At 34.5% G+C, this 26,974-nt stretch overlaps 2 protein-coding genes across 2 annotated transcripts; one reads left to right on the forward strand and one right to left on the reverse strand.

Annotated features, from left to right (window-relative positions):
• Positions 1-1,237: 1,237 nt before the first annotated feature.
• On the reverse strand, positions 1,238-11,534 carry nemp1 (nuclear envelope integral membrane protein 1). Its single transcript, XM_032554932.1, has 9 exons — positions 11,386-11,534; positions 10,203-10,324; positions 9,800-10,016; positions 8,644-8,716; positions 8,462-8,555; positions 8,251-8,365; positions 7,388-7,613; positions 5,370-5,546; positions 1,238-1,842 (listed from the first exon to the last, which is right to left on the reverse strand). Exons 1-9 carry the CDS (start codon positions 11,492-11,494, stop codon positions 1,677-1,679), a joined length of 1,299 nt encoding a protein of 432 aa, XP_032410823.1. The 5' UTR covers positions 11,495-11,534; the 3' UTR covers positions 1,238-1,676.
• A 5,687-nt stretch (positions 11,535-17,221) lies between these two features.
• Positions 17,222-26,972, forward strand: cd63 (CD63 molecule). Its single transcript, XM_032555541.1, has 8 exons — positions 17,222-17,381; positions 18,105-18,190; positions 22,018-22,206; positions 23,717-23,791; positions 23,876-23,974; positions 24,153-24,296; positions 25,516-25,599; positions 26,533-26,972. Exons 2-8 carry the CDS (start codon positions 18,125-18,127, stop codon positions 26,596-26,598), a joined length of 723 nt encoding a protein of 240 aa, XP_032411432.1. The 5' UTR covers positions 17,222-17,381; positions 18,105-18,124; the 3' UTR covers positions 26,599-26,972.
• The last annotated feature ends 2 nt before the right edge of the window (positions 26,973-26,974 follow it).

Raw genomic sequence — 26,974 nt, forward strand, 5'->3', positions numbered from 1 at the left:
CAAGAGCTGGATGCTAAAAATTAAATTTGTGGATTTTTTTTCTAATTAAAATAAAACATGCAGACATAAAGCTGCACCAGATATTTGACAAATCTTGACAGAGTTGATTTAAATGGAATGATTTCCTTGGATTTAAAGAAGAGTCTAACATTAAATTTCAGACTTTAAGTTGAATAATATGCTCCTTTCTCCATAGCAAAACACCTTTTTAGAAATATGTTTGGTTTTATTGTCAAGTAGCCACTGAAGTGAGGTGAAATTGAATAACTGGGCGCTTCCTGTGGAGAAAATGACTGTTCAATAAAAACCACTACTGCCAAAAATGTTGAACTTTCAGGGGGTTTGTGACTAAACAGAACATTCATGACACAAACCCTCAGCATGATGCAATCGCCGCCTTCCTGCTAAGAAAATTATGGGCAACCTTAGGCGTCCTCCTTAGACTGCAGCCGGTTTTCATCTAGGATGTCTCTGTACGTCACCACATTCATCTTTCCCTCCATCCTGACTAATCTGCCAGTTCCTGCTGCTGCAAACATCCCCACAGCATGATACCACCACCACCATGCCTCACTGTAGGGATGGTGGAGTTTTCTTCAAACATGAAGCCTGGAGTGATACTTTAGCATGAAGCACAAAGAATGTTAATAATTATGTGAATGTGATTTTTTGCTTATTTTTAATAAATGTGCACATTCTCAATGTGCATATTATATGTGCATAAATACACATATTTGTGTGTAGAATTTTGAAGAAACGGATTAATTTAATACAACATGGAACAAGCTGCAACAAAATTATTTTTAAAAGATTTCATTTGAAAAAACAAATTCACTTAGAAGCTTCTTCAAATTTGTTGTGATACAGACTGCTGCCAACAACCATTACCAAGTGCAATAACTTTTTTGAAGAATCTTGAATTAATATGAATTACAGCAACATTTATTTTCCTTTTGTGACCAGGAAAGTATTTTTGAATTGAATTGAAGCTTTTACAGTAAATATTTATTTCAAGCATTCAATAGTAATAATTACTGGATTGTGGAAGATTGTGTTGGGGAACAGATGTGTGAATTCAGACTGATCTAGAACAACACATTTAATAAATAAAAAATGTCTTGACCACAGTATCTGGAACATAATTAAAAGGAGCATTAATATAGTAGTCATATTTTAGGACAGGATAAATCATAAAAATATATATATTTAAGTTTCAAAAGCATCACTAGGTGCCCAAACACAAATATATAATTTTTTTATTCAAAATATTTTAGGACAGTTCAACAGATATTTCCATTAAAATCAACATGAAGAAACCACATGACCAGTCTTTCTTCTGAAATAATAGTTACAAAAGTAGGAGTCTCAGTGTGGAGAAAACGTGAAGCGGATTCTCTCCATTCACAGCCTTTTGGTTTGAAACGCACGTCTAGTCAAAGTAAAACCTGATGTGACTCACTCAAAAACTCTCAATGTAAATTTACCCATTTAGCATCTGAAGAATGCATTCATACGCCTGAAGTGCTCAACTTTTCTTTTGCGTCTGTGATCGCTCCGGCTGGAGCCCAGTTCAGAGATTTCCTCCGTCAAGCATGAAGATCTGGACAACCCCAGCGAGGCGTTCCCCAACCTGCCCATCAGAGAGGGTGCAGTTTGATTCTTCTTCTTCTGCTCTCTCACTCGAGCTTCTTCATAGGCTTCAGTTCTTCTTCACTGTCCTCCTCATCGTCTGTGTCGAAGAACTCGTCCTCAAAAAAGCTTCCTCCAAAACCGTATTCCTGCACATGGACGGACACCTCGTTTGACTTCAAGTGTGGGGATCCTTCGATAAAATCGGCAAACCTGTTGATTATGGATATGATGTTAATTTAACAGGTGAAACCGAGTCTGCGTAACCCTGTTGTCCATCCCATTAGATAGAGCTGACTCACTGCTTCCCTATTTCTCTCCTAGATGATGGCCGCTCACACTGATGCTGGTTCTGTTCGGTTTCTTCCTGTTAAGAGAGAGTTGTTCCTCTCCACTGTCACCACATGCTTGCTCAGAATGACGAGTTACTGCAGACTAAATAATCCTTAAACTGGCAATTTTTCCTGAATTTGACCTATAACTAGGATGAAATTTGAATTTATAAATGGATCATATTGGACTGGTTTGATTATACAGCTCTGGAAAAAAATTAAGAAACCACTTAACCCATTTAAAACAACAACAAAAGGTTTTACATACTTGGGCATTAAGGTCACCCCATCTCTTAATGAAATAAGCACAACAAATTATAATCCCCTTGTGGAAAAAGTCACAGAAATGCTAAATAGATGGTCAAACCTGCCTATATCTATGATAGGCCGAATAAATTTATTAAAAATGACAATCTTGCCCAAATTTTTGTATTATTTTCAAACACTTCCATTACCGCTGTCAGATTCATTTTATGACAGTCTGGACAAACTATTTAATCAATTTATTTGGAGTAATAGAAAAGCAAGACTCCGCTTAAAGCTACTCTATCTGCCCTATGAAAGAGGTGGACTTCAAGTCCCTAATCTCAGATGGTATTATATGGCTGCCCAACTAACATCAGCTACCCATTACTTTTGCCCGACGACACCTCCAGCCTGGGTAGATATTGAACAGCAATCTGTTCCAGATTTCCCCTTAAATACCTTTCTATATTCTTCGGACCTAAAGACATTAAAAAAGACCACAAAAAAACCCTTTTTAAAAAATATGATTACAAATTGGTATGCAGCACACAAACATGTAGGTGAGCGTCCAGAGCTATCACAATTTACCCCAATCTGGGGTAATGAAAGGTTCATCCCAGGAAAAAATGATGGAGGATTTAAACTATGGAAAACCAAAGGCATTCAGAAAATTAAAGATCTGTATGTTGATGGCAAGTTACTTACTTTTGATCAGCTATGTAAGAAGTATTTAATACCCCCGAAACATTTTTTTAAATACTTGCAATTGAAAAACTTTATGTCATCAAAACTGAAACAAATAGTTGACATTCCACCCTTAACAAAAATAGAAGAGGTGTGTGTTGGAGACTCAAAAGGGAAAGGTTTTCTCTCTGTGTTCTATAATTTGTTAATGCTTTCCTCTAGGGACTCAGCAATAGATAAGTTGGACGCTTGGAGAAGAGATACTTTCGAAGATATAGATGAGGAAGACTGGAATCAGGCCTGTTTAAAAGCACAAAAACAAACGATAAACACACGATTTAAACTTTTGCAATATAAATGGCTTATGAGAACCTATATAACACCAGTTAAGCTTCATCATATGTCCAGTGATATTCCAGATACTTGCACTAAATGTTTGTTTGAAAAAGGAACTCTTCTCCATTGTTTGTGGGAATGTCTTAAAATTCAGAAGTTTTGGAAGGATGTTATTGGGTGTCTATCTGAATTGTTTAAGGTAAAAGTCCCATTAGAGGTTAAAATCTGTGTACTAGGAATATAACCAGTGGAATTTAAACAATCACAGAGGAAAACTAAATTGATAGACTATGGACTTCTTCAAGCCAGAAGATCTATAGCATTATGCTGGAGAGGCATGGATGCACCCTCCCTGGGACTCTGGAGGAAGGAAATTGCAAATTCGCTCGGACTGGAAAAGCTAACATACATCGCCAAGGGTAAACAACGGGATTTTGAGACTCTCTGGGAGCCATATATGAAGATCATAGGGACTGAAGGTGGAACTTATTAATGGCTGTCTTGTCTACAGTTTCTATTCATATATTGTTCTGTTATTTTTCTTTCTTTTTTCTCTAAGTTAATCTAAAAGATTTTTGATATTTTTGGAACCAAACAAATGCAGGTTTGAAGGGTGAGTGTGGGAGTGAATGCAAGAGTGTATAAGTACATGTTATAATGTTAAGTTTGTTGTGTGTAAATTTGTTATGTCAAAAAAGAGAAAATTCAATAAAAAAAAAAAAAAAAAAAAAAAGAAACCACTTAAAATTATCAGTTTCTCTGATTTTACTTTTTATCGGTAAATATTTGAGTAAAAGGAACATTGCTCTTTTATTCTATGAACTACTGACAACATGCATGGTTTCCCCTAGTGTGTTATTAGCCTGGCGGGCCACCAGGCTTTACTTGTGCCCTCACCAGGCTAAGCATTGCTTATTTATTTAAGTTTTTTAAAAATATTTGCATTTTTAACACATAAATAAGTGATATTTTCACATTTCTTGTCAATTTTAAACATTTTTTAACTCAAAAACACGACGGGCCGCTGGATTAATGACAGCTTGAGCGCTCTGACCACCAGGCTTAGAAGGTTTTCTAGGGGAAACCTTAACATGTCTATGAAATTCCAAGCAAAAATACTGTATTTATTTGCAGAAAATGAAAAATGGTCAAAATAACCAAAAAGAATGCTGTGCTTTCAGACCCCAAATAATGCAAAGAAAACAAGTTCATATTCATTTAGAAACAACAATACTAATGTTTTAACTCAGGAAGAGTTCAGGAATCAATACTTGGTGGAATAACCAGAAGGTTTTCAATGGGGTTCAGTGCTGTGATTTATTCATTTTTTCAGAGCTGTATTTTCCTGTATTTTCCTCACCACCGTATTTTGAGGTGACATTTATTCGTGCTTTAGAAATAAGTTGAATTAAATGCATCACCAATTTACAAGAAAACTATTTACAAACTGAGAATTTTTTAAAGAAAAATGTATCAACATGTAGGACATGATTTTCTGCAATTTTTATATTTACACAGGCGGCCTCCTGCAAATCAGAGATGATGTCAAACAGCCCTTATTCTCACTAATCAGTCAGAACCCAACTTCGGCATTGGGATGTTTCATGATTTGTGGAGCAGGAGGAAAAGAAATGTCTATTATAACATAACTGTTCTATACTTGCATGTCCACAGTGTTAAAAAACTGAAAAAATGTAAAGAGGAAAATATGCAGAAGCCAGGAATGAACAAACTTAATCAGAAATCAAGCTGTGAGGTAATCCGGGGCTGACCGAGCTGAGTTATCTAATTATCATTGTTCCTATTTTGACTTTTGATTATGAATAATGAAGCTCTAAAAATACACTGAATCATCTTTTATCTGAACAGTGACCTCACTAGGTAAATAAATCAACTCTGTGTAAACTCAGGAAGTTCAAAGGATTAGTTCATTGTTCAACCTGTAATGTATCCAAAATGTCCGACCTGTGAGTCAGTGAAAAACAAAGCAGCAGACGCATATTTTCATCTGGGTTTTTTTTGTATTCTAATATTTTTTAATCACTGCTGGCCTCTCACCGCTTTTATTCTGAAGTAAAATGCAACAACGGTCTTTCTTCAAAAACGTTTTGCACAGATAAATCTAAAAATCCAAACAGGCACCTTTTTGGGGACTGAAGCCTGGACACGGCCTTCCAGGGACTGAACTCTGGGCTGTTGCAGTATTTACGCAGCTCTTCCAGCGCACGGCGGGTTTCTTCTTCTGCTTCTTTCTGATACTCCTCCTCAGTGAGCAGGCGGCGCGGCTGGGGCTTCCAGTAAATGTAACCTCTGACTTTCCTGCAAACCAAAATGATGTGATGGAAATAAAAAATAAAAACACATCTGCATCACCCGGTTAAAATGCAAAGTAAAGATCCTGAGAAATAATTTCTAAAGTTTGTACAGTTAACTGAAAAACCAACATATTAGAGGGGGAAAAGCTAAATACCGCAGATTGTACCCCTAAAACTGATACTGTTTTAAACTTCTATATCTTTTGTAATATTTATAATTGTAAATATTTTATATAATACTACATCATATAAAATCTATTTTATATTACATAAAATATTTTCATATTTTATTTTCATAAATAAAATGAAAATAAAATATTCTTATATTTTATTTTATAATTACATCACATTTTATGTAGTAAAATATTTGATTACATAAAAGAATATTTTCATATTCTTTTTTGTAATGTGAAAATATTACATTCACATTTATGTAATAAAATATATTTATAGTAATATTTGAATATTACTTAAAATATAAGTTATATATATATACACACACATTACTAATACATTACTAACATTAGGAATACATTACTAATATATCTAAGTAATGTATTACTTAATGTCTTTATTATGTCTATTATGATAGACATAATAAAGACATATCATTATTATGATCTGTCTTTTTCATGTTATGAGAAAATGCACTAAATCTATTTTCTAAATTAGTTATATGTAAAGGGTCATTTCCCTTATTTTTTGGCATCTATAAGAACATAGATAGTTAAAATGTTTAATCTTTGATAAATACGGACCAGATCATCCAAGTTTAGGTATTGAGCCTTTGAATAATAATTTATAATTAGTAACTCTTTAATTTTACATCATAAAAATGAAATTTCGCATCAAAATAAAAGTCAAATCAAGAATTTTATTTTTAGAATTCACAGACGAAACTGTGAAAATCATTTTATTTTTGTATGAATGTGTTTTACTGTTAGTAAATAGAATAACACAAATAATTAGGTGAACAAAAACTAAAGTTAGAATCTGACAAATTAAAAATACATGCCATCAAAAACAAAAGAAAATCATATTTTTATCTTTCAAATAATGAAATAAGATGAAGTCTGGAACATATTTCCATACGTATCCAGCCTTGGAAAAATTATAAATTTCCAAACATTTCAAGGCTGAACAAAGAAAACTGTAATAAATCCTCTGAAAACGCTGAATCTGCAGATGAAATTCAGATGACCTGTGAGGGTTTTCCTAACATTTACTCATTTGCATCCTATAGCTGAAGCCACAGTTTACAGAAAGGTTATAAACAATCAAACTGATCTTATGGCACAAACTTATGAGTCAGTGGCAGTGAAAGAAAGTCAGGCTTATGTAAATAAAATATGGAAACCGTGACCTTACTAAAAAAACAAGTTACGGTCTAATGAAACCAAGCACAAACTTTTAACTATGATTCTAAAAGGTGGAGGTGGCGGTATTATGCAATGGGGTTCATTTTTTTGTTGGGACTAAAGTTTTGCTGAAAAAGTATTTTTTTGACTCAAAACTAAGCCTGTCCCAATAAACAATAAATCAATTAATTGAACGAAAATGAGAAAAGTTTAATTTCCATTTGCGCAACAATCATTAAAGAGATGCTCCCTTAAATATCACTGAAAAGCCGCCATTTTGAGAAACGTTGCAAACATTTGACACCCAGTATGATGTATTTAGTCTGCTCTACCTTTTGCCTGTTTTCCCTGTCTAAGCTGGCCGACTATTATTTTTTATTTAAATACAACTTTGGTTTCAGTTTCCCTACATACAGTTGCTACAGTAGATTCTCATTTCTTGCTGTACTCTTGCGCCCTCTTCTGTCAGCATTTGAGTGTTGCATACCTCCACACCGTCAATGCCAGAATGACTGGGTACTCCAGATTTTTGGAGAGCAAAGACGCCAGGATGATAGCAAAGGCAACTTGCTGGATCTGAATTCCCAGATAAATTAGAAGCAGTCCAAACAGTTGCAGCGTCCATGACAGGATGTTGATGCTCTTCTCATCCACCAGGGGGCCGTAGCGGTAGCACACAGCAAAACTGATGAATCCCACCACCGTTACGTAACCTGACAGAAAAAACCAAGGAAGAAGAATTTATGCAGTGTGTTTTGCAACCTAAAATATGACTTTTCTGTCTGTTTTCAATTTGAAGCGCTTGATGTGACAAACACACAGCATGGTTATTATTATGATGTGGATGAAAAATATCATTCAAATGTTTTTGCAAAATAACAATATGAAAAAGTTTACTGTCTATTAAAAGAGTGTCCCTCTGATTAATTTGACTTCCTGCTACGATGGGTGTTAAATTACCGTAATAACCTGATACTGGCTTCAAAGCGCAATGTCTCCCCTTTCAGAAACTGCTGGAATTTTTCAGAAAGCGCAAAGTATGGCGGAACTACAATACTGCAAATTTGGCTGTGTTGTCGCTGACACGTTCCGTCTGGAAGGGTTAAAGCTTTCAGACTAACTATAATATTGTCACACTTCTCGGATCTTTACTTTAATTTAACAGAGAATCACGGAACATTTTCCTTCCACTTCACGATTATGCACTGCTGTGTGTTGGTCTATCCAAGTTTCTGGTTGTAACACAAAAATTAAAAAAGTTCAAGGACTAATGAATATTTTTTTAAGGTTCTGTAATTCTTCCCCTTTGTTATTTTCTGCCTGAAGTCCGTGTTTTTGGCGAGTGTTTACCTAATGCAGCATGCCAGTGCTCTCGCAGAATTACCCCCAGGTTTCTGCAGACCAGCTGGATGGCATACAGAGAGAAAGACCACCCGCCCACAATAAGCATGTAAAAGGGGCTTTTCTGTGGAAAACAGCAGGGGTACAATTAACCACTGGATCAGCAAGACTTTAATTCTGAAAAAAAAAAAAACAATTTAAAGGCAATTAAATATCTTACCTTTGGCAAAAAGCGAGACAGAATGAAAAAGAGGATGATCAGAGAGGCGATCATGCCTGTGCTCATTCCAGCAGAGTAGAAGAAGATTTGACTCCTTCAGGAAAGAATCAAAACACAAAGAAAACTGTAATAAATCCTGTTAAAACTTAAAATGTAAGACTGGGTTTTGGACAGATAAATACCTGCTCAGAGATTCTGCAAAAACAAACAGCAGCGCCCCGGAGAGGAAGACCAAAAACAGATAGATGTCAAACTCTGAAAGGAAAGGAAAGTTACCTGGTAATTATCTGTGAAGCTTGTAGCAACCCTGCTTAGACTTTGACCTTTCCTTTCCAAAGAGACTTTGCACTTAAAATAACATTTATTGTCTTAGTAAATTCCTACTTCAGTCTGTTTCTTATATGAGTGACATTTTACTGGTAAGTTTTTTGTTTCACGTAAACTTACAAAAGCTTGTTCATAGTTACAAAGGTTTTAATATGAAACTTCCTTTATTCTTGTGTTGAATCTGTAATGTGTCGATATTAACATGTGAAAAAATGTGTTTTATTTGGAAAAGATTACAAAGGAAGAGCTCTGAATGGCTCACTCCTGCCTGATGAGTTCTCCATATGAAAGTTTTTTTTAAATCTTAAGCAAAGAAGAAAAATAAAGAAAAATCAAACAAGTTTTTGAACTATGAGACTTACCAACCATACTGTTTTAGTTGATCACAACTGCTTATCATTGCACTGTCTTTGCTTATTTTTGAGTCAAACTCCATTATTTTTTATTTAAGAATGCTGAAGGAACTTTGACAGGGATACAACCAAAACCTACTCAACTCCAGGTAAAGATCATTTGTGTCCATCTTTATTACGGTATATGTGGAAGGTTTGAAGCTTTCTTCATCTTTCTCTTATTAATTTATTTCCATCAAATTAATTGAAAATGAGAGTCAAAAGTATCTTTTTACCATTACAGATCCTTTTCCAATCTGCATTGTTTTTATACCCTGAATTAGTGAGTTGTTCACAATTATTTGTTGCCTTTGCTTAGTATTCCTTTTGTATAACTAAGATTATTTTCTAAAAATAGAACTTTGTATTGCCTTGTTGCTGAAAATGTGCTATATAAATAAAATTACCTTTAAAGGAGAAGGTAAACATCTGGGCAGTATATTAAAAGTGACATTTCTTCCTGTAATCTTTAGCAAAACATTTAATTTTCAGGTTAATAATAATAATAATAATAATGATTTTATAATGTACTCTTCTTTTTAACTCTACCACTTATTGTGAAGGTGCTACATCTGTCACTAACCAGTCAGAACGTGATCTGCACTGGTCTCCTACTTACTGCGGATTGGTTTGACGGTGTACTGAGCTCCTGCTGTAGGATCCACCTTGAAGCATGTCTTTTTGCAGAACAAGTTGATGTTAATGACAGTTTCATTTTGCTGTTCACGTAGAAAAAATCGAAACCAGCTCCAGACACTGAAGCGCTCCAGCTCCTGCAGCTCTTCTTCACCTTCCACAGTTTCCACCTTAAAGACCTTTGAACTCCACACTTTCACCTGTGAGAAAAAGGCATTTAATTTACTGTTGAACAATCACAATCATGCACAGAGGATTTTCCTACAATACATTTTTAAGCTAACAGAGCAACTTCCAAGTTTCAACATGTTAAAATTTGGATTTTTTAAAATCTTTTATAGAATAATAGGTTTTAAACTTAAGTCAGTGTAATTTGTGGTACTTGCATGAATTCTTGTCCACGTTTGCCTCCAGGTTGGAACAACTGTGTTTTTGTAGCAGAACCGGTTGGGCCCCAACGTAAGGTACTGCTCGCCATCATGAAGATCAACTATCGGACGGATGTCACCTAGATTGAACAAGCAGACTGTATCACAAAATAAATAAAAAAACTTGAAAGTCAAAGCAAATAAGACTTTTTTCCTTTCATGTTTTCCAGTAGCCCGTCTGTGTAGAAAGTTTTGTGATGCCGATAATATTGGTAGATATTGTAATGATATCGGTTGCAATATATGACTATTTTTGTCTTTTCTCTCTTTCTCATCGGTGTTTTCGCCACTTTGTGACCTTTAGCAGTTTGGGGCAACGCCATTTTTGTCTCATGTGCTACCATGAGACTGTCCAACTGGCTAAACATAATGTTATTAGGAACAATGTAAGTTAACACTTAGCCAACAATTATTAAACTTTAAACAGTCTTTGACATGTAAATATTGCACAAACTGACGATGACATATTCGCTATATACTGTGCAGCCTTATGTCTTTATTTTAATGTTTACATTATGATATACATATGTATAAATAAAAAATAAATACTAACTTATTTTGCGATAAGAACTCAAACGAAAATGCAAAAAACTAGCATTTACCTGCTTCAAACCTCTAAAAAGTTGCCACAAATATACAAATACCTAAAAATGTGTTTTCAGCCAACTCTGTAAAACAATTTCTCAGCTTTTCTCAGTACAAATACTGACTATGATTCACTGAGGCAATATAGTATTACCTATCATTCATTACGTTTTCTACAAGCAAAGCAACTCGGATTAGTGAGGGCCTCAATGAAAACAACCTGGGCGTGTTCTGGGATGTCAAGCTAACGCCTACAAAAATGACAGGACGCAAATTTCCAAACGGAACAATGGATGGTAGCCACAAGCTTCCACGAAGGAACAAGACACGAAGGAAATTATTAATTGCATTAACTTCTATTGCTGTCTGATGAAGCTAAACAATCGTTAAAACTATTGCTAGTCTTTCAAAAACCCATAAATGTTACACTGACTCGCTCAAAGTCCAAATGTAAATGGAGACAAACAGTAGCTAATGTGTATTAGCCGTAGCTTGTAAAATATATTTTAAATACCAGCAAAGGTCATTCTACCTGTTTTATAACACAGCTTCTTACCTGTGTATTGGTGTGACGTTTGAGGTAGACACATAAAAAGCACTGTAAAAACCATTAACTTCGAACTTGCTGAGATGTAACCATTTATAGTTTTCATGCATCCCGCCATGATGATTTTGCTAACTCCCGCCTCCTCTAACGTCTCTTCCTGCTTCCTCCGCCTAGCAACCGTTCGATGAGTTACAGGCGGGACAGCCAATCAGAAAACAAGTCAAGATGACGTCATCGTCAGGGTTTGACGTTTTAGTTTCGGATATTGTTAATTTGCCATTTTCCTTTCTTTGCGAGATTATTGGGAGAATATGTACTACTAAAACAGATATTTAGACATTTATTGACAAGTTTAAACTGTGGAATTGTCTCAAATTCCGTTGTAAGCAACATCAAATTAAGGTGAATGAGTCAAACTTTTTTTCTCTCTTTGAATGACAAACTTAGTTTTTGTTTGTTTATTTGTTTAATGACAATACTTTGTTAAGCCATAATACATAAGAGGCCAGAACTATATCTCCTTACTGGAGAATTCATTCTAAGTCATGTGAGTGGTTGATTGACTGGTTGATTCATTGATTTTATTTCAAACACAAATAAAAAATAGCCAACAAAAACAAAACAAAGTGTCCAAAAAAGAAAAAGTTTTTAAATGTTTGTTGAATGTTACCTGGAAGTAATTAGTTTCTTGCTTTGTACTTAAGAGCTGTCACAGATACAGTAATAGAAGACATAAATACTGAACTGAGCCTTGTAATTAAGTATGTTGCATGTTTTACACAATACAGGATTATTTATTTTACCCATTCTTATCTAACGCCACCCATTTTGTAAAATGATACACCTCAATAAATAAGAAAAGCTCTTTTTTCTCATTAATTCAACTGACAAAGTCAAACACATATTATTTAGATTTATACATATGTTTGTTTCGCTCAATTTTGATGATTATGTATACCAAATGAAACCCAAAATGTAATTTCTAAAAGAAAAAAATATACAGTACAGACCAAAAGTTTGGACACACCTTTTAATTCAATGAGTTTCCTTTATTTTCATGACTACTGACATTGTAGATTCACACTGAAGGCATCAAAACTATGAATAACACATGTGGAAATATGCACTAAACAAAAAAGTGTAAAACAACTGAAAATACCCCTTATATTCTAGTTTCTTCAAAGTAGCAACCTTTTGCTGTGATTACTGCTTTGCACACACTCTGCATTTTCTTGATGAGCTTCAACAGGTAGTCACCTGAAATGGTTTTCACTTCATAGATGTGCCCTGTCAGGTTAATAAGTGGGATTTCTTGCCTTATAAATAGTCATGAAAATAAAGAAAACCCATTGAATTAGAAAGGTGTGTCCAAACTTTTGGTCTGTACTGTATATAAACCAACAAAAATAGTATTCTTAATTCAGAAATTATATGTGTTTTGCCCTATTTAATGGGGAAGTCCAACACAGTCATTGTCACACCCTCTAAAAGGAGGAAAATGACATTGCTTAAGAAGTTGACTGTTTATGTGGTAGAAAAAGTTGCACAAGCAAATCCACCAATGCAGATGAGCAGAAGGCCATTTTCAAAGTAACCTTCCTCTCTCCTCCTCGGTGCCACGGGCTGATCTCCTCCAGCAAACCATGCAAAAGAAACCACGACCAAATACTGAACATTTTTAAAGATTTTCTGTGAAGCTGAATTTTGGGGTTTCAGTAACAAGATGCCATTACCGTTACAATTAAGAGAGATAAATGTATGAAATCTATTGTGTAATAAATCTATGTAAAAATATGTTTCACATTTTAAATCAAATTACTGAAATAGATTCAGAATTCAGAAAAAAAATATTCGGAAACTTGCAAACAAACATCAAAGACTGGCAACTAAACCTTTAGAGCAGGTCAAAAACCTCAATATTATAATTGATTCAGTGTTCACAAAGTATGAGAAATGTTACAAATGTCTGATTGATTGATACGTTAAAAAAAATGTCACTTTAGACATATTAGGCATGTTTAAAGTTTGATGTGACAGAGGTGTCACAACCATTTATTACCTAATGTAAATCTGTTACATTAGGTACGTTTAACTATGAATAAATTAAGCGTAATCCAGGATTGTTATTGGATTAAATTAGTGACATTGGACAGTGGGTGATGAAAAAGCCCTGTCTTTTTAAAATTAGCTGGTTCTGTCAGAGATGAGGAGAAGATGTCATAAAAACCCACATTCACATGACTACAAAGACAGGCTGCGAATACGTCAGTTTGGGTTATCAAAGTGATGATTAAGCTAAATGAGGAATTTCCAAAGAATCATATGTTGCATCTGAGTCACAGCAGTTGGCATGACACATGACATGACACATTCTTGTGTCTACTCCATGTGTCTACATGACACATTTGAGGTTTTTTTTCTTGCATTTTTTTAAAGTAATGCAATATAAAGGAGATATGTCAGAAGCCTGGGTTGTACCATTAACCTTTAACTGAGATAAAATACAAAGAATATGAGTGTTATTTTTGATTAATGTCAAAGATAATATCAAACACAGAACATAAATCCACTCAAAATTTTAAATACACCAAACCAAAACCCCAAACTTTACATTATTATCCCAAGATTTATTGGTCAAGTAAACAGATTGTACTGCAGGAATCCATAATCTGCAGTTAAAGTCCTACTGTGTGAAAAGTCACATTACGTCCCAATATCCAGGAATAAGTCTTCTAAACTATGCAGACTTTGTTATTAACTTTATGACATTTATTTATACTATGCCAAAAGTCTGCCTTCTCATTAGAGAAAGTTTGGTTTGATCTTTTTTTAAAGACGTAAATGTTAAAAATGGTTTATTTCTCTTGATAATTAAGAACCTTTTTTAGTCTGCTAAACTACTTTACAATTCAGGTTATTTATGTAACCCACAATCCACAATAGAAATCACTTCAAGACATTTAACAAAACAAACAAGTTCAGTTTATTTACAGTTTTAGAAAAATATTTAATGAAAATTCATACCAATAATTTGGCCTACTTCAATTAATCCTTCATCTATCTATCTATCTATCTATCTATCTATCTATCTATCTATCTATCTATCTATCTATCTATCTATCTATCTATCTATCTATCTATCTATCTATCTATCTATCTATCTATCTATCTATCTATCTATCTATCTATCTATCTATCTATCTATCTATCTATCTATCTATCTATCTATCTATCTATCTATCTATCTATCTATCTATCTATCTATCTATCTATCTATCTATCTATCTATCTATCTAACACTTAGCTTCCTCTGGTGGACAGATGGAGAAACAACAATGACGTTTCACTTGGCAGCACAAAACCTGCTGAAATAATCTAAAACCTTATTATTTTTAGTAATACAGTTTTCTGTTTGGCTTTTTAAGTCAGATTTTTTGCAATATAAATTTTTACAGTAACTGCGTTAGGCAACATTTACCATTTTCCCCCCCTGTGTTTTAAAATATAAGTTTTCCAGACTTGCTGTGTCACTGGGCATACACAGAATACCCAATCTGCTGCATTGCCTGCATCCGAGTTAACAGCAATTAATGTTTCAGTCAGAAATGAGGAAATCCTGAAAAAACTTTCATCACCATCAGCCTACGCCTGATGATGTTTTTACATTAAAACATTTAACAACAATCAATTACATTAGAAACTTTGAAAGCAGTATGGTAATTTTGGAACGTCTTGATTAAACTAGCGATTTGCTTAGAGAGTAGAGGAACCACATGATTCTGCAGTTAAGTTGTGGTATCATTGCTATAGTGGTGCAACAGTTCTGAAGCTGTTTTTCCACTTAATGCACGAATGATTAGCTGAACCTTCTTTCCACATACACAAACAAGCCCAGAAAAGCTCAGCAGCTGCATCTGTATCTTCTCTGTGCGCTTTAGAGACACGCAGCAATGTCAGAATCAACACCCACCAATGGTATTGCTTGAAGGATTGTTTGATGGAGTGTTGTCCTCCTGAACTCCACCCAACATCTGAACTCCAGAAACTGCAAACAGAGTCGACTCTCACACCAACTCTTTGTTCATTGCAGCTTTATACTGCTTATTGCAGTAGAAGACAGATACTTCTGAGTTAAAGTGAAATTTATCATCATCTAAGTATGCCACTGCTATTACCTTTTATCTACTGCAAACACTTTATGATCATAAATTAAAATATCTATGTTTTTCATTGTAGGCTATTCATAATCCAGCATGAGCTGCTCAGGCATGTCATTGACTCAACTGTTTGTTTTTTAAATACTTTATTGCAAAGTAAACATGTATTTGGTGACAGCTGGTGATAAACTCCCATAACAGCTAAAGCGTAAAGTAGTTCAGACAGCAAACAGCTTTCCACAGTTATTTTAAAGAAAGTAAACATTTAAAAAGAAGTGTACACACCATCCAAATAATTTTCTGACATTCATTTTAAAATGTGACTTTTGTCACGTTTATCAAATGTATTTCGCAAAGCCTTAGATGCATCTTCAAGTTGCAGCTTGTTGATGCAAGACTGGGCGGCCAATGACATCGGGTTTATTTCACAAGGAGGATGAGTAATTCAACTGACTTTTCTGTACTTAGTAGGTCAAAGAGGAAATGTTTAAAGAGTTTTATGATTTTACTATTGTTGCACGTAGAATGCCACATGATCAGAGTATTCTTAAATGTGTAGAAGACAGAGGAATGAGTATTAAATATAATTTTAAGTGTGTTAATATTTGAAACATTCACAATATTCAAAGGTCCAGCAGTACTCATGAGGCGTGGGAAACTAGTAGCATATTACATAAGATTGATTTCAGTTAACTACACTGTGCTTAGATGCTATTAACAGACTTTTATTGCAATTAACAATTTCTATAATGAATATAAAGTGACTTAAAGGCAGGGATTTTTTTAAGAGGGGTTACCTGAATATCTACCGTGTAGTAGTACTACTTCTATTGTTTTTTATTTTTATGTTGATGAAACAAAACTCAAAGCAACACTGAAAGAAATAACTAAACATTTAAACTGCTTACACATTTGCATTATTTACATAGAAATGCTTAGTAACTAATGTTAAAAAAGGATCTGTAAGAATAATTTTATCACAGGAAACCCGCTAGAAAACATAATGTCTTTTAGACTGTATTTTCATAGTAATTTGAGGAACTGCAGAAAATTAAGAAAATATCCATTTAAACAATTTCAACACATATTTCTAAGAAGCATTACTTTTATTAAAAAGGGTAATTATGTGGATATGCTTAAACACTTTACATTTTGCAATAGCTGTTTCACAATTATTGCAAAATGTAACAGTGAATGCGAACCAACTCAGTCATTATCAGAATAAATAATAGCAGACCTCAGTCTAAACACAAGAAAAGTAACATTAAACTCTTAAATATGAGCAATAATAAGATATTATCTCATCACAATAAAATAGCAAAGTCAAAATTATATGTTACTAACTCGTATGAGATTAAAAAAATATAATTATGAGACATAATTATACTATTTTATTATTGTAAATTAGATTAATCAGTAATAAGGCAAACTGTTAATATTTACATAACTACGTAGAAATCATGAAATGCGATGATACTTTAGAAATGCTAACTTTTCCCACCTGTTCTACCATAACACATAAACACGACCCTCTAAAAATACATCGTTCTAACTTATACTTTCAATTATTAAAAATGTATCGTATTTTTCTCTCAAAACAAACTATAACTTTACCAAATTTCTTTCTCCACCCATTAACCTTCACGTTACACCCTGGTTCCAAGGTAGAGTAATGTAATTAACGGACGGTCCCTGAAGGCAGCATAAGTAGGGGAGGTTGCTGTGTGTGGAGACTGAGTAGAAAGCAGAGGACGGAGAAAGGAGTGTGAACTCAAAAACTTGGTCCAAAACTTCGACACACTGCCAATTTTTGACCCTAAAAGGACTCAAATCAATTTTCTCTCAACGGTAAGTAAAAATATATCACGAAATATTAAATTATACCTTTGCTTTGGCGTCTTCCTTTTGGGTGTTTCTGCTCGATTTTTTGTTGTTTTTTTTGAAGTGACCGTTTAACCGTTTCAAAGTGTGCAGTAATAAACGGGTTTTGTGGCCTTTTTTGATTGAAACTAAAGTAAAAGGGGTAACTACGCGTTTTTATGTAAGTTTAATTAATTCACACTAAACCTGAGTGATTTAATGGTTGTTTATTTAATCGATTGCTGTAATTTGGTCAGATGATGACAAAGCTGGTTTTGTTGTCGGTGGTAATTAACGGGTCGTTACGGAGGTACGCGGTTACAAGTGACTTTAAAAAGCAAACTTTGAAACATTTTAATTTAATAAAGGAAAATTTATCACTTTGTTTTGAGTTTTTGTCACATTTTCTTTACATTGCACACTTTTCTGCTCCCGCTGTTCACGGTTTTTTACGGCTGCTTTGTACTTTCTGAGATACCCAGTATAAAAAGAAAAGTTTAAATAAGTCAGAGGAACATTTTGGAAACTCTTTCCTCTGCTTTTTGAGACGTTGTGATGTGCCAGTAGCTCAACCAAGGGGCGTTTTACTTTTTGGTACAAGCTTCCTCCTAAAAATGAGTCAGGTCTTCCACTTTTTTAATTACATCTTATGTAATCCTTAATATATCTCTTAATTTGTCTCTAATTTGGCTTCCTTTCTGTTAAAATCAGGATCCTGCTCATCATCTGCCATGGCTGTGGAAGGTGGAATGAAATGTGTCAAATATGTACTTTTCTGCTTCAACTTCATTTCGTTGGTAAGTTACAACCAAATTCCCCTTCTCCTGATACGTTTATTGTTAAAAAGTTAGCAGACTGGGTGTGAAAATAGACTAAGAACTTCACTAACAGGCTTCACAGCATGAAAATACCACAGTTTCACGTTATCAAAGATTTAAACCTAACTTAAAACCTTTACCTGTGGAGCCAGAAGTTAAACAGGACAAAGAGTTTTGTGTATCTTCTTGAACAGGCCTGTGACTTAAAATTGAACCAAACCTTTGTTAAGTCAGCTGATGAACACTCACATTGATCACACAACCTACTTCCTCTTCTTCCGGCATCCATATGCAGGACTTGTTTACTTTTGACATCTATGAAATCCTGGATGAGATTAAACTTTTCCGGCTTATTGCCTGTTTGCAGTCTGGGAGTTTTAGAGGTGGCGATTGTGGAATGTGAATCTTTTGACCAGATTATCAGAGTCATGTGATTCTTTCAAATCAGTATGTATTCAGTTTTTATTTATTTGTGCTATACTTAGCGATGTATTGTGCAAACCCTGTACTGGGTTGCAACTTCACAGCAACTTCAACTTGCACATGAGGAAGCCAAAATGACTAAGCAATGTAGCTATGGTTTCAACTTTAGCTTTCCTTTCGACTTTAAGAGTTAGAAGTTTCATGCAGGTGTTACAGCGTGTAAATAAACACTCTGGCTATGCCTGATTTTTCATCTTACTACGTCATAGAAAATTTGCTGGATGTTACTCAGTAACTAATGCATTTTGTGTCTGTTTTTGTGCAGTGAGGATTAAATTTAGGTTTGACTAACCATTCTTCTTCAGGATCAGTGCTTTTATTTTACCACTTTGTGTCATGTATATCAGATATATATATTTAGGTTTTAGCAACTCAGAAAATAGCAAATATAGTTGAATTATTATAGCCTAAGCTCTATTTTTATTACATAATATATTCCAGGATTTATTTGACATTATTGGCTCAATTCATCTGCTGTCTTCACTCCTTTTTTGTTCCCCAGTGTCAGCTACCAGCTACCCAATTGACCCGGGCTCAAATATTTACATTGTCAACAAGAAAAGGTTTTCATTTCAAGCCAGTGCTTAGCACGGGTTACAGGGAAACCAATGGATGGTGTGCATTAGTTGGAGATGTTCACAAGCTGAAGAGTTTATGTAAGACTCAATGTTATAAGCATGAAACTATTGGTGCAGTGATTAAAAGGAGTTTATTAAACAACAATTTTCTATGATTGTGAAGAAAAAAAAATATTTTGGCAGCAAAAATCTCTTCCTGCTTTATAGATTAAACATCAAGGTGAGAAATTGCTGGACTTGTTTAACGAGCAGACCACAGTAGTTGTCAAAAGCGGCATTATTTACAAATATATAATATTCAAAATCCAACCAATCACGTTTGAACACGCTCCAGCTGTTAAAAGTATACATTTGCAGAAGTAAAAATGAAAATCAGAAGTTATTAGTTGATGATAATTTTTATATTCTTCTCTTTGCATAGACAGAAAAACAATAGAAACACAAAACGTTTGTAACCTTTATGACTTTTACCATAAAAGTCAAAGATAAGAAATAGTTACCATTGATAGTTTGGCATATTTTTTATTCTCGTTGGCTATATTCAAGTAGTAGTCTGCTGTTGGTGTGTTTATCAGCGGGTCATGATTGCTGTTAAACTTCAGTAAGGTTGTAAACAGTACAGTGATAATTATGTCTGGGAGTAAGAAGGTAAAATAAAAAGTAAATACTTAGAAATACAAACACAAGAATACTGATTCTTGTGTTAGGCTGTATTAGCCCTTTTGAATGCAAGAAATGTTTTCTTAAAAGATATGTAGAATAATTAGAAATATCTTTTTTACACATTCCCCATGCTTCATTCTGCGAGTTTTCTTCATCCTGTCCTCAAACTTTCAATCCAAACATTCTCACTGATGTTCTGTGATAAAGGAGTAAATTTTAAAATTTGCATCAGTTTTCTGGATAATGTATTATAAATATTTACAGTAATGTTGAAAGGTAGAAAACTAATAATACATTAAAGTCTTTATGGATTATTCAAAGTTTGTTTTTCTAACATTTTTATAAAATATTCTAACATAGAATTAAAGCAGCGTTGCTGTTTTTTGGGCTGTTTTTTTCTGTTTTAATGTCATCACAGCCATGTCTCAGTTTGCAAAAGCAGATTATTTTTAACTCAACTGAGATAACAGAACATTTCCAAGTCTCTATTTCTAGAGAAGCCTTTTCTTTAAAAAAAAAAATAAATTAATTTTTAGCCATGCTTCTCTAATAAACACATTCACAGTTCACTGAATGTACTTCCCTGTTTGCTTAAGAGCTGCTTGGTGTGTGAGCTGATCATAGCCAAATAGATTACACACACACACACACACCCGCGCACGCCCACACACACACTGTTTGTTAAAGGTCCGGACTGCTACCATCATCCCACCCAGAAGATTGACAAAGTATCATCTGATCATTTTCCACATTCAGGAACTGAAGTATGTTGTAACTTCCCATCAGTTTAGTTGTTTAGGTGCAACAGTAAGTCATCTAGATTGAGAGAATTCAGTTTGTTCTTTGTTCACATTTAGCAGGTCTTACTTCTATAGTTTTGGCATTTTTGTACACGACTATTTGGGGTTCTAAAAGAATCCACTTCTACTGACCCTGGGTCAGTTCATATCTGCTTTGAAAACACATGACTCAAGGTTATTTTGTCACAATTGTCTTAAACATTTTGGTTTGATCAGGAGTGAGAATCTGTCGTATTTCATAGGAGTTGAACAGCCACAATTAGTGGCTGTGTAAAAGCTTTAGATAATAAAATTCAATTTCTAATCCCTGAGGTGGGATATTTAGGAAACACTAACACACCATTTGTAAAACCTAAATTATTAAAATTAGTTGACATAGTGAAAGAACAGACAGCTGAACAATAATTGACTGTAATATTATACATCGTATCCAACAATAATTACTTGTTGTTTTTGGTAATTTGACCAGTTTTCTGTTTGGACACCGTCTAAGTTCAATATTCAAATTATTTCACAGTTTGACTGATGCACAAAAGTTTTTTTTCTGAATTTGTATAGTAATTTGCTCTTTAGTCTTAACCAATTTTTGAATGTTTTCTGGTAACTGTTTTGGTAATTTTCTTATTGATCGTCCGCTGTAATTAAAGTTAAAAAGATACTGTAGTGATGAGTTAACTATTAAATACCAGTTTATTTGTTTAATGCCTGGGTTGTACAAGTAATAAATGTATATTCCATACATTTATTGCTTGTGGAAAGGAGAGGACATTTTGATAGGTTTATACTTCCAAAGTTTTGACATTATGTTCATACTGTATTTTTTGTACATATTCAAAAATTAAACAAACAATTAATCTGAAATACACACAGATTTAAGCTTTTTTGATTTTATTTCTTTTTACTTCTATTACACATCAAATTATTTAACTAAAGCAAATTAAACTAAAATGCAAAGTTTCATAACATGAGTACAAAACGATTTGTTTACGGGTATGAAATGTAAATAGGTTTGTCCAAAATAACTGTGTATAAAACAGATGTGCAAAGTAATCAAACCTCACATAATCTCTTTAGAACGAAGAATAACTATAATTCTTTATAGAGCTAAAATCAAAATATTTCTAGATGGGTACATTAAAGATTAGACATGAGTTTTATCACAGTTAAAAACTCATTAATCACTATATTTTGCTTTGTATATTTAAACAACAAGCAGATAGTTTAATTTTCAACAAAATATGGCTGGCATGAAAACTAAACTAATCTCCTGTTGTTCTTACAGTTTTGTGGACTTGCACTGATTGTCGTGGGAGTCGTCGTGCAGGTATCTATGCACAAAACCTTTCGGATCATGGACGTCAACGCCTCTGCAGGCCCCATTATCCTCATCGTGGTGGGTCTTTTGACTTTCTTCGTCGCATTCTTCGGCTGCTGTGGAGCCTGGAAAGAGAACCACTGCATGGTCGCCACGGTAATCCACTGAACCACAGCATCCTTTACAGTCATAAGTAAAGCTATAGCAGAGCAGAGTATACACAGATTTCTTTAAAATCAATTAAACATGGGTATAATAATAACACAAAATGCATCAACAGCTAATGTATTAGTTTTGTCTATTTTTCCCAATTTTTTTTATTTCTTTAAAACTGTATTATAATTATCTTCCACCATTATTTATTTTTTAGTTTAGTTTTTGTTCTTGTTGATCTATCAGTGTTTTTATAGCATAACTTCCTATGGGTTTAATCCTGTAATAACCAGGAAGACTGTTTTAATGCATCTTGTGATTGGAAATGTCAGCTGAGTTGCTGACATTTCCAATCACTTCCACTTTGTTACTGTAACACTATCAGCTCCCTGTAGAATATTTATCTAATAGTGTCTAATGTTTATTATAGTTCAAAATGAATGCTTGTCTGCCATCACAAATATATGTACCATAAATTCATAGGGTTTAAAATCATATCCAGCCATCCATTGCAGCCATAACAGCTTCAACTCTTCTGTAAAGAGTTTTCACAAGGTTTAGGAATGTGTTTATTTTTCCAGAATGAAAATAGGGAGTGTTTATTCATGAACTAGCCTAGAGGTAATTAATTATGAACAGTTTTTCACATATGGAGAGTGAATATAGTTGTTATTTTCTTATTAAGAAAATCAGCTAAGGCAACTCCAAATCTCTACACTACTGTAGAGAGTGTAGAGATTTGGTGCTTTATTTATATACAGTATGTGCCACATATGTAAATAAAGCACATAATTCTCACTCAGTTGATTAGTCCTTTATAGAAAACATTAATTCTCCTCGCTTTACACAGCAAAACTTCAATAATCGTGATAGAGCTGAACTTTGTCTCAGTTTCATCAACAAATCCTTTCTTATGTTCTGTTCTTTGTTGTATTCTTGGCAAATCCCAGCAATTTAATTTGCAATTCTCCTCAGAATTTTTCTTTAGAAAAAGTCCTTATTGAAAATGGATGTTTAATTATTCCTTAGACCAAATCAATTTCTCCTTCTCCATCAACCATTAATGTGTAAAATAAAAATAAATGAATACATATCAATGCTTTGCCAGCAAAACTTTGGGGTGATAAATTCACTTTGAATCTATCATCCAATCAGAGGGCAGAACACTTCTGACATCACTGACAGACTCAGAAAGTCTGTGGACTATGTGCCTCAGTATCCGCTAAGCCTATCACTTTGTGGCTGAGTTGCTGCCATTTCCAATCATTTCCACTTTGTTACAGTAACACTATCAGTTCCCTGTAGAATATTTAGCTGAGGACTTTTCATGACTGGTAACATTTCACAGTAACATGCTGGAATTCACTGAGTTCACCGTGTTTGTAGCAGCAGCCTGCATAACCGGGTGTTTGAGTTTAGATGTTCCAATCACATCTATTAAAATTAATCATCTGGATAGGAGAACCAATATTTTTTACATTTACCTCCCTCTCTTTTCTTAATTGTTCTGCAGTTTTCCTTCTTTCTCTCGTTGGTCGTCATTGCTGAGATTGTTGCAGTAGTGCTTGGGTACATATACAGAGACAAGGTATGTGTACACTTCACTCTTTGTTATGTTGTGCAACTCCCTACAGGAGGGGTGTCTTAATTTTCTTTTGCATCTTCCGTGTAGGTCAAAACCATGATAGAGAACAATCTCTCTGATATGATCACGAACTACAAGGTGGGCTCTGCAGAACTCAGAGAAACTTTGGATAAATTACAGGAGACTGTAAGTTCAGCGTCGACTGTCCTCGTCACTGTTTACATTGCACAGCAACACCTTTGCATAACAGTTCTGCATCCTGTTTGTCCTTCAGCATGTGACATTATTACTCTTTGCGCCGTCTGTTGGCCCAGGTCACAGCTGGCTCTTCTGTTATCAAGGTTTTGTGTTGGCTCATTTGCAGTGGAAGTGCTGTGGCGCGCAGAACTCCAGCGATTGGAAGGATTACGGCAGCAATGGAGAATCGGTGCCAGACTCATGTTGCTTAGAGGTCAAACCAGGCTGTGGAAACGGAACCATGACAGATGCCGCCAAAGTGCACCAGCAGGTAAAATATATTTATTTTGTTTTAGCTGTTGGTCTTTCAGGAACAGTAGGTAACAGGATGTCACCAGTCATCATGACCGGATAAGGTCCTGGTAGCTCGAGATATTAAGTTAGCCGAAACTAAACACAGACTACATTCCATGTAGATGGAATGTAAATATTAGGGAGAAGCATAATTCCACTTAGATAAAATTGTTTCTGTGAGACAAATAAATGTAGACTTAAGACTTAGTCATGATGCTTGGATTTAGAGAGGAGTTTATTAGGCCTGATGGCTAGCTGTGCCTTTAAAGTTTATTAAAACAACCGACTTTTATGTATACATAGTTCTCGTGTGACATCACACTTCTGGGAACTTTGCCGCTTACAGCCATCTTGGTAGGTATCGAAACTGTCATTACAGTTGCTGTGGAGTTGCTATAACAACAATAAACAGACTTAGAACTTTCTCTTGCTTCCTTCCTATCTAACTTATAAACAATATTAGTAATTTTTTCCCCTATACTCTCTTTTTGTTGATCTTGAAGCCATGGTTCATCTATGCTTTGTGCTGCGCTTGCCTACCAACATGGTGGATCAGTGGCGAAGATCAGTTCCGGCTCAGACTTGTGGGAACTATGTACTGTCAATGCGATAGATCAATACAAACTAGCAAGTAATTATAAAGTGTAAAGGAAACTATGCAGTTTTCTTTTACTTTATTTTTTATTCTTTTCCTCATTAGTAGAAACAAGACACAATCAACATTCGTTAGCCACAATACAATCAACCCAATAAAGAAAATTGGAAGAGCAAAAGATCAGTTGTCTCCGTTTTGTTCTTTACTCCTTTTTAACATGTAAATTATTTTCTAGTGAAAAATAATCGGCTATGTGTTGTAAATAATTGTCTTTGCCTAATTCTCTGGAGGCGACATGCGCAGTACGGTGGGTGCTGACGCAGCATTTATAGAGGCTATTAATGCCTCTATAAATCAAAAGCAAGGTGATACAAACCGGATTACGAAAGCCAACACAATGTTAATCCTTCCCCAGTTGTGCAAGGAAATATGCTGCTCCAAGCGTTCCCTATAAATGACTGAGTAAGTTAGAAAGCAGTCCACCATGGATAAACTATGTTAGGAACTTTTGCAATTTGATCAGGATTCAAATATTTCAGTCCCTCTTACAGATCACATGCTAGGAAGTTAATGTCTGCTCACTTTTTGTTTTGTATTTTAGGGTTGCCGTGACGTCATGTCGGTCTTTCTAAAGAGAGACGCTCAGTGGGTGATAATTGCAGCTATCGTTGTTGCTGTCATCCAGGTACGTACTGGCTGTAAATCAAAGCACATCATCAGAGGATTCACCTGTCGATATTTCTTTGACCAATATCGTTTTTTTATTTTTAAGATCTTGATGTAAAAGAGAGAAACATGCTCCTAAGTGAGGCAGCAATTAAGAAACAAACAGAAAAAGGAAGAAATTACAAGATCATCCCCCAAGATTATCCATTTGGGATGCATGATAACATACATCCCAAATCTTTATCTAAATTTTATTAAAGACAGAACACGATATAAAAGTTTTGGTCAATATCTAAAAATTGACCAATTGTTTGAGCAGAAACAAATATATTGTTTGTGTCCTCCTACATAGAAAAGGATGGGAGTTCTTCCTAGTGATGCATGATATTATCTGCATGGTATCAGTATGTTAGATGTTAGCTTTAAGATTTAATATCGGCCATTCTGTCAAAATAACTCACCGATATAAAAGCCGTTGTTTCATAGGACAAACCAGTGACACTGGAACCTGCAGCACAGCACTTCAAGTTTGCACTTTTTGAGTGTCTCCATTGTCTAAGAGAGACTAGATGTCATGAATAAATCTGACATTAAACATATTGCAAGTTGAAAGTGTTGCATCATTTCCAGTCTCCTTTTTGCATTTGGCTAAATTGACAAAGATAATTCAGTATTTTAATTCCTCAGTATAGAAATCAATATAGTTTTAGTAAGTAGGTATAGGAGAGAAATATTGGTATTTGTATCAGTTATCGGTTATTGGCCAAATGAGTTTTGGTATATTGGTATATTTAGTCTAATCAGCATTCTTGTGTTTTTATTTGTAAGTATACTTTTATTTTACCCTCTTTCTCCCAGACATAACTACATATGTTTAAAATGTTCTTTTTTAAATGTAGCATCATGTGGGGTGCTACATGTTCATATTAATTCTTTCATTTCTTTCTTTCAGCTTCTGGGCATCGTGTTTGCTTGCTTGTTGATGAGAGCCATCCGCGGCGGCTATGAAGTCATGTGATTGGCATGAGGTTTTTAAATGCTGGGTGGTCAGGACCTACTTATTAGGAGCTTCATTTCAAAACATTTCATATTCAAGTTAAAGTTCCCATTTTATTTACAGGATTTTAAGTTTCTCCTTTATAGCAAAATCGGAGTTTTTAGTTTCACGTTGGATCATTATTCCTGCTTTTATACTGTAAATACATAGAGAAAGATAAGCAGTCAGAGGAAAGCTGATTGTCTTGGGGTTAAGAGAAAGCCTGGAGGTTTTTAAAGCGTACGGTTGAACCTTTGGAGAGTATTTTTGAGTTAAGTTTTTATGTTATGGTTTAATTTGTAATAAAGTCTCCTGAAATTACAGGGGTTTTCAATAAAGACAATTCAGAAATAAAAGC

This window comes from Xiphophorus hellerii, chromosome 1, assembly GCF_003331165.1.
Source record: "Xiphophorus hellerii strain 12219 chromosome 1, Xiphophorus_hellerii-4.1, whole genome shotgun sequence".
Lineage (NCBI taxonomy): Eukaryota > Metazoa > Chordata > Actinopteri > Cyprinodontiformes > Poeciliidae > Xiphophorus > Xiphophorus hellerii.